Genomic DNA, 13,866 nt, shown 5'->3' with positions numbered 1-13,866 from the left:
CTTGGCCTTCAAACAACTCTTCAAAGTAAGACTTTGCAACAGAACACATTCCAACTTCATCGGTAGTGCGGACTCCTTCATTGGTTTCAAGAGAAAGGATCTTATTTACTTTTTTCCCGGAAGTTGCCGCGGCATGAAAAAATTTTGTGTTAAGATCTCCATCTCGATACCAATGAGTTTTTGCCCTCCGTCTCCAATACATATCCTCTTGAACAAGCGAGATGGTTAAGTTTTTGCCTCGGATTGTCGAAATGAACCTCATCTTGGATTCCATGGATGGTACGAGTTCTCACGAGTTGTTTCCTGCACCGATCAATATCCTCTCGAAGTTTATTGCGGTGTGTTTTACTCCGGGACGTTAAATCTTCTCGCACAATTTGTTAGCTTATTGATGACATTACTTCGTACTCCCTAGCCAACTACCCCGAACAACATCATTAATTCCTTCTTCAAGTCTCCATGCATTTTCAAATTTGAAAGACCTTTCAACTCTATGACTTCGAGCGACCGGAGTTCTATCTAGCAAAATAGGAAAATGATCCGAAGATGGAGCAACAAGATTTTCAAGTCTTGCATTGGGAAATAGTTGCATCCAAGAACTAGTTACTAGAGCTCGGTCTAACTTCTCTTCAACAAAGACGCGGAGTACCCAAACTTTTAAACCAAGTAAAAGGATACCCTTCCATATGGACATCAATAAGACCGGCATCTTGAATAGCTTGGCGAAATCCCCTAATAAGCCGATTGGGTCTAGTGGCCCTCCCCTTTTTCTCATCGGCATGCAAGATATCATTAAAATCACCCATCAAGCACCAAGGAAGATTTATTTGACTAGCAAGACCCCGAATAAAATTCCAAGAGTCTCTCCTTCTAGCAATTTCTCGGATAACCGTAAAAGCCCGTGAAAATCCAAGCTCTACTATTAACTTCTTCTATTTTAGCGCTAATATGGTTAGCCGAATAGTTGACAATACTACGATTAACCGTATTTCGCCAAAACAAAGCAATACCTCCTCCTCTACTATTTCTAACAGTGCAAAGCAAGAATCATAACCCAAAAGATAACGAAATTCCTCGGTTTTATTAACTTCAATCATAGTTTCACAAAGAAAAAGGATATCCGGTTTATAATACGGACAAGGAATTTAATTTTAGGAATTACGCGCGGGTTTCCCAAGCCTCGGCAATTCCATGCTACAAAACTCATTGCTCTCGGCAGCTCGCCTAGCAGTCCCGCCGTTTCATTTTTCAAAGACCGGATTATTAAAGACCGACATTTCTTTACGCACCTCCTTTCCTTTGTTTCCTTCTTCGGCTTTCGTCCTAGACCTTTTTTTAGGCCCATCATCTTCTTGAGGCCCACCGGCTACGTTGGCCCCACGTGCGAAGCCATGAAAGAATCCGGCCGCATCGGGTTGCGCGCCGTGCTTGGCTTCCTTGGCTTACCATGAAGCCGCACGGCCGGTCCTTTGTCCTTCCTTGCGGCTCGGGCTTGGCTTGGCCGACCGGCCTTTGTCTTTTGTGGAGACAAACTCGGCACAGAAATCGCAGCTTTAAAAGCGAGGGGACAACACTAATGATTGAACCGAAAGACAACATTATTATTTTTAAAAGAGACATTAAAAGGTGCCGATTCCCGTGCAAAAAGCCGCCTATAAACTTGAGCCGACATCTTCTTTATTGCCGATGATTGCCGTAATGATTGAGAGGCGAGGTGGGACCACCTGTCGTTGACTAGCATTGAAGAGGACAACTTGTCCTTGTTGTCCGTGAGCTTGTTCTTGCCGGCTGTCCCCACGTGGGACCCGGCTATCGGCCACTTGCTTGCTACTTCCTCCTTTGTCCGCACGCGCTCCTACCTTGCTTCCACTCAGCCTCTTGAAAGTTGTGGGCCGTCCCTATGTTGGGCTTCTAAATCAATTAGTTTCCAGTGCTTCGCACCCCCACCATTAGCATACAAAAATTCATCCTTTTCTCGTCATACCCTCTCGCTAGTACTTTGTTGACTTGGTCCGATTTTGTAAGGTTTGGAGCAAATAATTTCGTACTAGTCCCGACATCCTCTTGATTCACTTTATCAACAGTAACTTCCATGGGGTCAATCTCCGTCCACCATCGCACTAACCCCGTACCGTCCGACCTTTGGCATTCGGTGTACTTAAAAAAAGTTAAGGATCTTGTCTCCGCATTAATACCTACTTTAATTCGCCCGTAGACTTTGTGATTTGAAATTCCAAAGCCATAATTATTCTTGAATGACTTTGATTGCCATTAATTGCCGCACCGTCTTCCTTTCGTCCACCGGAATTCTTGTTCCGGCCACCGGCGATCCACTTACTAACTTCTTTGTTACCACCACCAACCGAATTGTTCTCGGCTCGCGAGATAGGCACCCCACCTCTTCTCACTAGTTACCGATTCTCGATTCAAATTTGTCGCCGCAAAAATTTTCGAATGGCCAATAACACCACAAACAAAACAGAACTTACCTAATTTCTCAAACTTGAAAGCAAGTTTAATACTTTCACCTTCCTCTCGTTTAATAACCGGCTCTTGTTGTAACGGGGCTCCCACCTCAATTTCTACTCGAACCCGCATGTATTTTCGCCACGGCCCGTAGTTGTTCTCCTCATCGAACTTAATCATCTTGCCAATATGACTTCCGACAAGAGCACCAACTTTTTCATCCATGAACCCAAAAGGAAGTTGATGAATTTGCGCCGTATTTCCATAGTATCCATAGGCAACGTCAAAGGATCTTCCCCAATAGCAACTTTTTCGAATTATCATGTTATTATCGAGAAGCCACGGACTCTTCTCAAGAATTCTCGGTAAGATCCGCCTTTGAGTAAAGTTGGACCATAAACTTGTTACCCTCCATCATAATCGGCGTCATCCGGTATTTTGGTTCCCATATAGGTCCAAGTCTTGCTTCAAGTGTTGCTAAATGGACAGGTTTGTTCACCATCACACGACCAACCAAACAAAGATCAAGCAATTCCGCATGGGAAAGGTTTGGCCTCATTGTTAGCGTGGCACCGTTGTCACCGTTAAGGTTTAGATTCTCCATTTGGATGATTGAAAAAAAGATTTGGGATGTGATATAGAAAAATGAAAGAAGGCCGTATCTCATAGAGTAGTGAATATTGAATGAAAGGCGGTGAGCAAGAACGCATGTCCGTATTACATACTTATATGCCTCTCTATAAGCACAACCTACATGGAATGAAATGTTTGCCTTAGTAACACCGATATCCTTAAGATCAATAGAATTGATTGAAAATCATAAAGTCCCGTATACAAACAAATTGATTCCATTGACCCAGGACTTAGTTTTTGAAAACGCCAACGAAGGAGCAATAAATCCCAAGAGTAAATTTTAGGATTCGCCTTGAAAACCAAATCAATAAGGTACCGGTACAAATAATTTCATGATCCACTAATATCAAACTAGCATCATGATATATTGACCCAAGTAAACAAAGACGCAATCACAACGTGATCTCACTAAAAACGGAAACAATGAAAAGAAAAACGGATAGATCAACACCAAACGATCAGATTAAGGATAATCAATCGGACAACATAATCTCACAAAGGACAGACAAAGATAGGGACCTTAGGAGATTGATACCTTAAAAGTTCACTAAACATTGTTATTTTGTGTCTGCATGCCCTTAGGAATCATGTGTTTCACAATAAAATATACAAGAATTTCTTTTCCCGTCTTATGTACTTCTCGAGCGTCCTTCGGTTTGATAATTTTACTCCGTTCGATTCTTATAACCTGAAGCATATTTGACGTGTTTTAGATTATAAAATCTAAAATGGTTATTTCTCAATTTCGAACCCATCCTCTAACAATTCATTTTTTTGTTGAAAAAAACCAAATGTAATCCGGAGCGTGTTTCCCGCCTTCCGATTTTACAATCCGAAACCCCTTATGTGTGTGTGTTTTCCCCAAAAACCAATAAAATCTCACCACCTTTCTCATCTTCCACTCCACACACCTCTAAAAACACCCTCATTTTGACGAAAACATGATTTCACCGGCGGAGCCAGGATTATTGTAAAACCCTAGCTAAAAAAATTGCCCAATTTATAGGAGTTTATATAATAAATTCATAGGGATTTACATAAGAAATTGCAAAAAAAATTGGCCGGAGCTCGGGTGAGTGCCCGGGGTAGCCGGGCCATAGAACCACCCCCGCATGATTTTATAGCGAGAATCCAAGCATCAATGGACTTCAAACTTATTATTTTCGTTCGCATGCAAAGGTAATGTGACATAAGACATTCCTATTTTTTCATTTGATTCAAGTCACCAAATTTGTACATACATTTTATAAATTTGAAAACCCCATCTCGTACTATATAATCTCGAATCCTACTAATTCATAAACAGATTAGTTTTCCGACTACAATTTGCACCGTTTCATATATGGATGCTCCCATTGATACCCCTCTAGTTTGACACCTCACATTACACTCTCAATCGTGGAACGTTTAGTTGATGTGAAGCCAAATGCTGCACATCAATTATTATTATTATTATTTTTTTTATGATTTTGACAATGCAAAAGTCGAGGTTCCTCCACCTTTAGTTGATAATCATTATGTTTACTCAATTTTCTCGTTATAAATAAGGCCGATCGATTGCAATACCTATCAAAATTTACCTTAGATATATGATCTCTATCCGTCTTCCGTAACCCACGTGAGTTTTCACAAAAATGGTTACGACCAAATCGTCTATATAAGCATGGAACCACCGTCACGCATAGGTACGATATCATAATTCACACATCTCTCTCTCTCTCTCTCTCTCTCTCTCTCACACACACACACGCGTGTGTGTTCACACACCGACTTGAGTGTCGAAGTGGATGTTTGTCTTACAAGTCTCGTTGTCCACCGCCCGCCGTAGAACATGCTTTTACCACACCGGAGCTCCTCCTTCGCCACACCGGTCCACCGCAATCGTCACAAAACTATTTTTTAAAACAATTTTTAAAGTGAAATTCGCAAAAAATGAAGATATAACTTCCATAACAATCATTCTTTCTACTCCAAAACGAGGGTGCGTCGTAAATAATCTTATATCATACTAGATTCATATTTTGTATCAAACTCATCTTTACAACACCAAGTTATAAGAGCATCCACAATGGGAGAGTCTTAAACATTTAAGACACAGTACCTAATAGGTACTCCCATTTTGGAAAAAAATTTAAGGATCTTAAAAGATGCAAGGTCTAAATTAAGACCTCATTCTTAAATGGGCCCACATCACCTTTTTATTAAAATAATAATTTTCATGGTTTTTTTTAATAGTATAAAATAGATAGTGTATTAAATAAATAATATTAGTGGGACCCAATTAGACATTTTGTTAGAGGGTCTCCATTGGAGTGGTTGAGTACCTATTAGGTACTATTATTAAAAAATTATTAAAAAGTGATGTGTCAATGTGGAGAGGATCTTTACCCGTCAATGTGGGACCCATTTAAGATCTCAAAGATGAGAGTCTCTATTGCCCCTATTGGGGAGTGGTTATGGTGCATAAGGAAATCCTTATGCACCGTGCATAAGTCCAGCCCATTAACACCTAGCCCAACAAAATTGCTTTCTACACCCTAGAAAAAACCAAACGTGTAACAACAAAACAAAACAAAACAAACTTCCATCTTGAAGTTGCAAGTACGTTCAAAATTTCCTAATCTCTTTCGGATTTTTTTCCATTTTCTTTCTTCGGTATTGCTACAAATTGCTTGCAATTTTCATTTTTATTTCTTATTCTCAGATTCTTTAGTTATTAGAAGATGCAAAACAGTGAGGAACAAAAGTATAGAGCTAGAAGATTAGAGATTACAGACAAGAAAAAAGGTTTCATAGAATTACTACAACAGCTTAGCGTTTGTGATTCAGTCTCTGATAAGGAATTATTTTGGTTTGACATTGAAAACTATCAAAACCATTAAACCATACATATGGTTTCAGTAATAATTTCAGTGTATAATCATAATCATTATTTAAAACCATGTACCAATAATAATTTCATCGTTTAAAACCATTACACAATTATATTGGTTTCACATACAAGACTATCAAAACCATTAAACCATACTTATTGTTTCGGTAATAATTTCATCACTTAAAACCATTACACAATTATATTGGTTTCATATACAACACTATAAAAATAAACCAAACTTATTGTTTCGGTAATAATTTCATCATTTAAAACCATTATACAATTATATTCCCGGGTGACTCCAAAATCATTTCTTTGTCGAAATGGTTTCGTGAGTTGTACTCCAAAACCATTAGAGGTACTTAATGGTTTTGAATTTTCTTTTTCATCAATTCACAAAGCAAGAAACCTTCGCCGGAGAAGACCGAGGAGACGAATCCGCTGAATCGGAGAAGACAGAGAGAAGACAGAGGAATGAGGTTTCGAGGAAGACCTTCGCCGGAGAAGACGGGGAGACAAACCCGCCGTCGACGACAAGATCGAGAGGCGGAGGTAGAAATCAAAGAGGAACCAACCGAATCGAATTCCACCACAAACAGAACAGACGAACCGGTGAGAAAGGTAGAAACAAGGAGAGGAATCGGAACCGAGGCGTAAACGTGAAAGAAGAAGGTGATAACAGAACCGAATCCGAGCCCGTCGGCACCAAACGGAACCGAAACCGATCCGATGAGAGGAATCGCCGGAGGTGGAGAGATGAGAGGGGACGATGAGAGGCGGAGGAGTTGATCGAGAGGCGGAGGAGACGAGAATCGGAGAAAAAACAAATCGAGAGGCATGTGCATCGGATTGTGAGAGTGTGAAGGAAATCTAATGGTTGTGAATTGCTTATGCATGATGCATAAGGATTTCCTTATGCACCATAACTTTGCCCCTCTATTGTGGATGCTCTAATGATAATATTGTTATAAATTCATTCGAGCATTATCTTAATACAACGTGGGGCCGGATATTTTTTCAATAAAGTTAATTATTTCCAAACGACTAACTCTAATGTTCCACAACTTCCAAATTGAAAAGGCTATTATTGGTTGCATATAAGCATGAAAGTGCATGTGCTTCTAGAAGTATACTCTCTGCAGTTTACGTAGCTAGGATTCACAAAATTCTTGTTAGGATTGACCTTTAGCAAGGATGATTTCATTGAAGATTAACACGTGAAACAAAGGTCAAATAACAATGCTTACCATAGATATAAACAGTCTTGTGGTTTGGTGAACATTTTAACCACTTGGTAATACTAGTCACATCTCAAGAATATTCATATAAGGAGTAAAATATGAAGAGTAAAATTAATTTTCAAAAAATATGAAGAGTAAAATATGAAAGTTCTCGAAGGTAATGCCAACATTTTACACACTATAATTTGTGTTATATCTTCAATTAGTTTAATATACTTTAGTTAAGAAAACTGAACCTTTGAGCCAAATTTCTCACCAGTTAAATCAAAAGCTCTAGATATTAATTTTTGGTACACTATAATATATCTAATTTAATTATTACTATACGTACCTTTCCTTATATTTGTGTGAGAGATGACGGTGGTGGTGCAGAAAATAGACAAGTGTAAGCAAATTGATAAAAACAAATTATAAAAGAGAATATGGTTACAATAGGTCCATGTTCTCATTAGACTAAGCATGAAAGGGTTTTTTGGTGGGTAGAAATGGGTGAAGGTGGTTGGACAGGATCATAGAAAAAAATTTAAATTAATTATTAATATTGAAATACTAATGTATAGTGTAACATATACTCAACCCCCTCGTGCACAAATTAATATAACTAGCTAGTCTTCCAAAATAAGTTCCACAAAATCATCATTTTGCAAATTGTTGTATTATTGAATATATATACCATGATCAAATATTTTCTATGCATGACTAAACCCATAATATATTGACATAGTCAAGGTAGCAAAATATAATTTATGGAAACTAATTAATAATTATCCTTATATTTATAAAATGTTTATATATTAGTAATTTAAAATGGATAATAAATCCAAATTGTCAAAGGGTTAGATATATGTATTAAACAAAAATATGAAGACTAATAATTTTTTATTAATGAAAAAGCTTGATGTAGAAGGGTGAGTTATAAAACCATAAAGTGGAGAAGCATTTATAAGAGCTCATTTTGGTGATGTAATTGATCTTACTTTGGAACATCATTCATTCATATATACCCTCTTCCCTTCACTATTAGGGTATATATATCATCAAAAGCTACACAGCTTCTTATTATTAACTAGGTTTATCTATATGGAGGAAAATCTACCTCCTGGTTTTAGGTTTCATCCAACAGATGAAGAACTCATCACACACTATCTTACAATGAAAATTTCTGATACTTCCTTCACATCCAAAGCTGTTGCAGTTGTTGATCTCAACAAGTGTGAACCTTGGGACCTTCCAGGTTATTTTTGTTCATATCTCTCTTTCTTAAAAACTATCCCTTTTTTTGTTATATATATATATATATATATATATATATATATATATATATATATTGTTTGATTGTAGATTTTCAAGGAGTTTTAGTCTTCGACTAAACTTAATTTAGAAGGATGCAATTTTTTTTTTTTTGGAAATTATTATTAGAAGGATTGCAACTTGTTGATGAATATATGTGTTTATATATAAACTAATTCAAGATTTGAAGAAATTTTAAATAATAAACAATATTATTAATTACTTTTTGGTTAATTAAGAGTTAACATCCTTTCTCTTAATTTGTCTATATGATTATTCAATTCAATTTTATTTTTCACTAGCTTAAATTTCTTAACCAATTAATAACTTATATATAAAATTCTCCCAAAAAAAAAAACTTATATATAAAATTTTATTTTTCTTTGAGGAAATAAAATTAAGCTTTTGTATATATTGATTTGGGAGATGAAAATTGATCATTTATATCTCTTTTTAGTTTTATAAACCAATAATCAACAAAGTCTTGGTTATTTTGCTTTTATGTCTCTTAATTCATTACTATATAGTAGCTTGACCCATTCTTACTTTGAAAATAACCTAAGTACACCATGTAACTAATTTTCAAAATATAACACACACAAATTCAAAATATATTATGGTATTTCAACTCTTTAAAAAAATCAATGGTTAGTTTGAATAGTAACAAAAGTTGACATTAATTGGTATAGCTACTAGCTGATTCGTTTGCTTATAAAAATAAAGTAACAAAGTTGACATTAATTGATATAGCTACTAGATATTTTTTTATTTAGTGAACACAAAATCAATAAATAATTAATCATGTTTGTGTGGTGTATAATTCATACAGGTAAGGCTTCAATGGGGGAGAAGGAATGGTATTTTTTCAGTGTGAGAGATAGAAAATATCCAACTGGACTTAGAACCAATCGAGCCACTGAATCAGGGTATTGGAAAACCACTGGAAAAGATAAGGAAATATTTCGTGGTGGAGTTTTGGTAGGAATGAAGAAAACCCTAGTGTTTTATAAGGGTAGGGCTCCAAGGGGTGAGAAAAGTAATTGGGTCATGCATGAATATAGACTAGAAAACAAACACCACTTTCGAACTTCAAAGGTAAGTGCTCTACATTGCATTGCATTGCATTCATTCCCATGTTTTAATATTTTCTTAGTCACATAAAACTCATTTTAGTTTTTACAAGGACAAATGTTAATTAGTATAGTATTATTTTGTTGGTGGTGGATCATCAAACTAATCTCAACTTCTTTATCATTCAATCTACTTTTCAACTCCTTTACCCAACCATAAGCCATCCTTAAAAACTTTCCATAAAAATTATATGATTACTAATAATCATTTAATTTTAGTAGTCCATAATTAATTTTTATAGTTTTTTTTGTACAATCAAAAGTGATATTTGTCAAGATAAAATAACAAATTGAGAAAAAAGTTACGAGACTTTATGGTTCGCTAACATTAACAACTAGTGATTTAAAAACATTTTTTACATTGATATCTACATCGATAAAAAACTCATTTAACATTCAATTTAACAATGATTTAGTGATTGAGTATTTGAAAATTCAATCACTAAATCGACGCTAGAGGCACTAGAGTATTTTGATTACTATGTTGGTCAATACATATCATTATTTTAAAAAAATACAAGATAATTGTTCATCTCAACAGTCTCTTTTCGCCTTGTTAATAAGTAAATAGTTTTTACAACATTTTCACCGTTTTCGAAAATGCAAGACAATCATTCATTTAATAGTCGATTTTCTCTTTGGTAACAAGTCAAATTAACATTATTTTTTTTAAAATGGAAAGTGAAAATACTAGATTTCATATGTGGTTGAGAATTAACATTTTGCAATTTTTGCAGGATGAATGGGTGGTTTGTAGGGTTTTCCAAAAGAGCGTATCAACAAAAAAACCACAACAAACATCATTTTCCCAACCAGAATCTCCATGTGACACAACCTCAATAGTGAATGAATTTGGTGATGTTGAGCTTCCAAATCTAAATGGTATTACAAATTCATCATCTTCATGTGGATTCACCAACATTATTCAAGGACAAACATTCAACACTCATGATGATCTCAATAATGTTAACACAAACATGAATTTGACAATGAATTGGCCATCTTCAAGTCATGTTCCATCTCTACCATGGCCTTCTAACTTGCTTAATCCAAATAATATTTCAGTAAATTCATTACTTCTAAAAGCATTACAACTTAGGAATTATCAACATCAAAGAGAAGTTGCAGCTACAAATACTCATTTTGCACCATACATGCCTCAACAAGGAGTAATATCTCACCACCAACTTGGAACTGATCTAAGTAATAATTCAAATGATCTAAGTGCTTCTTCTTCAAAAGTTTTAGAGTGTATGCCACAGCATCAACAAGAGCAACCATTCAATTTGGACTCCATTTGGTGAAGTTGTTTAAAGCATGCATGAAGCTAATTAACATTGTGTAAACATCCTTGTGAATTATTGTAATACTATAAACCTTCAATTCCTATATAGATAAAATGGTAAAACTATATTGGGATTTGTGGGGACTTTACTATATTAATTGTCTTTTTCACTTGTTTAAATTGAGCAAAATAAAATCGGTTAATAAAGTTGTAAGCATTGCTCAATTGTTCTAGCTAGGGTTTCATTTTTTTTTTTTGAGAAAATAGCCAGGGTTTCATGTTCTAGTATATTAATTAACTTTGGAAAAAAAATCAAAAGAAGAAAAAATAATTTCTCTGTACTATTAATTAGACAATGTTTCATGGAATTCGTTGCATACGTATGTTGTCTCATCTCTGTGTTTGTGTTCTCCTACATATATATGTGCAATTATGCATGCATATATATACGAAAATGATTATTAATCAAGATTATGATGCCGTGGAGTTTGGAATGGTTTGAGAGTCATAATATTGTTGAAAATGGAGGTACTATGCCCTCGAATAAAAATGCAACAATTAATTCTTCCTCTACAAGTGGACCGCGTGTCACTAAAAAGAAAGGTACTGGTTATTTGCGTCATACGGCACAAAGTATGAGACGTATTGCTAGACTTCCGGCTAAAGATCGTCAAGATGTTCTCCGTGCGTTGAAGAGTCATGTTAAGAAGCGGACGGGGCTGCCTAGTAGCTCTCGGGTGCAGGTAATTTCTAAAAATAATTTGGCTGAACCTAGTGGCTCTCGGTCATCCGTTAATAACAATTGGCAAAATTGGTTGGTGCTTCATGGTACCGATAAGGTGGTAGAAGATGATGTTAGGGAGGTAGGGAAGGATATTGGCCTCATATTTAATGGAGATAAAAATAATAGGTTTGATGTGTCATCTAGTGCGAGAAGAAAAAATAAAGAGGGTGATGGGAAAGGGAAGTGAGTTGGGTGGTGAGGGTGAAGTGGAAGGTGGAGAGGGTGTCCGGTGTTTTAATGAAGCTTATATCCTGGAATGTTAGGGGGTTGGGGGGTTTGAGAAGAGAAGGGAGGTGAGACAATTGGTGAGGGAGAAGTGTCCTTTCATTCTTTGTATTCGGGAATCGAAGTGTGGTTTTTTTGATGATTTGATGTGTCGGTATATTTGGGGCAATGCAAATGTCGGTTATTCTTTTCAGCCTTCTTTGGGTGCCTCGGGTGGTTTGGTAACTATGTGGGACAGTTCGAGAGGTTGAAGTGTGGTCTACAACGTCTTTTGATCATGTGTTGATGATAAAGGGCCGCTTTCACAAGTCGATGAGCGGTTTGTTGTGTTCAATGTTTATGCACCGTGTGATGTTACTTGTCGGCGGGAATCTATGGGTGAATATTTCTAACGAGATTGGTTAATTTTTCGAGCGAGAATGTTTGTGTACCGTGGTGATTTCAATGTGGTTCGCAAAGTGTGTCGGAACGTCGTAGTGTGGGAAATTTTCATCGCATCACGGGGATGGAAGGTTTTAATCAATTCATCGATGGCAATTTGTTGATCGACCTCCCTCTTCGAGGGCGTGGGTATACATGGTACAAGGGAGATGGAAAATCTATGAGTCGAATTGATCGCTTTCTTTTATCCGATAGGTGGTGTATGACTTGGCCTAATTGTTTTCAATTGGCTACATCAAGAGGTTTGTCCGATCACCGTCCGTTGGTGCTTTCGGTAGATGAGGAAAATTGGGGACCTAGACCGGTGCGCTTGTTGAAATGTTGGGAAAATTTTCCCGGATATAAAAACTTTGTTCGGGATCAATGGCGGTCGTTTCATATCGAGGGATGGGGTGGCTATGTGTTGAAAGAAAAATTCAAGTTAATTAAAATGGCTGCGAAAGATTGGCATGTTCGACACACTCGTAACTTACTGCAAGAATTTTGTCGGTAAAGGATAAAATTACTTCTTTTGATTTGAAAGGAGAAACGAGAGGACCTAATAGAAAGTGAGATAGAGGAGTACCATGGGTTAACCGAGGATTTGTTCTCTTTGTCTTGAACTCGGTCTAGTATATGTTGGCAGCAATCTCGGGCACAATGGTTGCGGGAAGGTGATGCTAACTCTAAATTTTTTCATGGCATCATGTCTAGTAGACGTAGGGGTAATGCAATATCATGTTTTCTTGTCGACGGTGTTCGATTGAGGGGGTTGACAATGTTCGCATGGCAGTTTTTTCACATTTTTCTACTCATTTCCAATCTTGTACTATGGAGCGCCCTAGCATGGAAGCTCTTCATTTTCCTTCGTTGTCTTATAGTGAGGCCGCGGGGTTAATTAAACCTTTTTCGGTTGAGGAAGTCAAGGCTGCGGTGTGGGATTGCGATAATTATAAATGTCCGGGCCATGATGGAATCACCTTTTGTTTCATTAAGGATTTTTGGGATATATTGCAGGTTGACGTTATGTGATTTCTTGTGGAATTTCACGGGAATGGGAGGGCCGACAAAAGGAATTAACGGTACGTTCATTGCCCTTATCCCTAAGGTTGTGAGCCCGCAACATCTTAATGATTTCCGTCCAATCTCCTTGGTGGGAAATATGTATAAGATTCTTGCGAAGGTCCTTGCCAATCGTCTTCGTTCTATAATTGGGTCGGTAATCTCGGATTCTCGGTCCGCCTTTGTGAAAGGTCATCAAATTACGGATGGTATTTTGGTGGCAAATGAGATTGTGGACGACGCCGAGAAAACGTAAAAAGGAATTCTTTGCTTTTCAAGGTAGATTTTGAGAAAGCATATGACTCTATAGACTGGGGATATTTAGATGAGGTCATGTGCAAGATGGGGTTTCCGGTGTTGTGGAGGAAATGGATAAAAGAGTGCATAGGTACGGCAATCGCTTCGTTTTGGTTAATGGGTCCCCAACGGATGAGTTTTATTTGGAGAGGGATCTG

The 13,866-nt window shown here is 36.9% G+C and overlaps 1 protein-coding gene across 1 annotated transcript; it reads left to right on the top strand.

Annotated features, from left to right (window-relative positions):
* The first annotated feature begins 7,935 nt into the window (after positions 1 to 7,935).
* NAC058 (NAC domain containing protein 58) lies at positions 7,936 to 11,134 on the top strand. Its single transcript, XM_085719892.1, has 3 exons — positions 7,936 to 8,449; positions 9,335 to 9,600; positions 10,373 to 11,134. The coding sequence occupies exons 1-3, from the start codon at positions 8,296 to 8,298 to the stop codon at positions 10,937 to 10,939; spliced, it is 987 nt and encodes a 328-aa protein (XP_085576018.1). The 5' UTR covers positions 7,936 to 8,295; the 3' UTR covers positions 10,940 to 11,134.
* Positions 11,135 to 13,866: the final 2,732 nt, after the last annotated feature.

Source organism: Medicago sativa, chromosome 6 (genome assembly GCF_051527215.1).
Source record: "Medicago sativa cultivar Bolivia chromosome 6, Bolivia_mono, whole genome shotgun sequence".
NCBI classification, from domain to species: Eukaryota; Viridiplantae; Streptophyta; class Magnoliopsida; order Fabales; family Fabaceae; genus Medicago; species Medicago sativa.
This window is presented reverse-complemented; position numbering and strand designations above follow the sequence as displayed.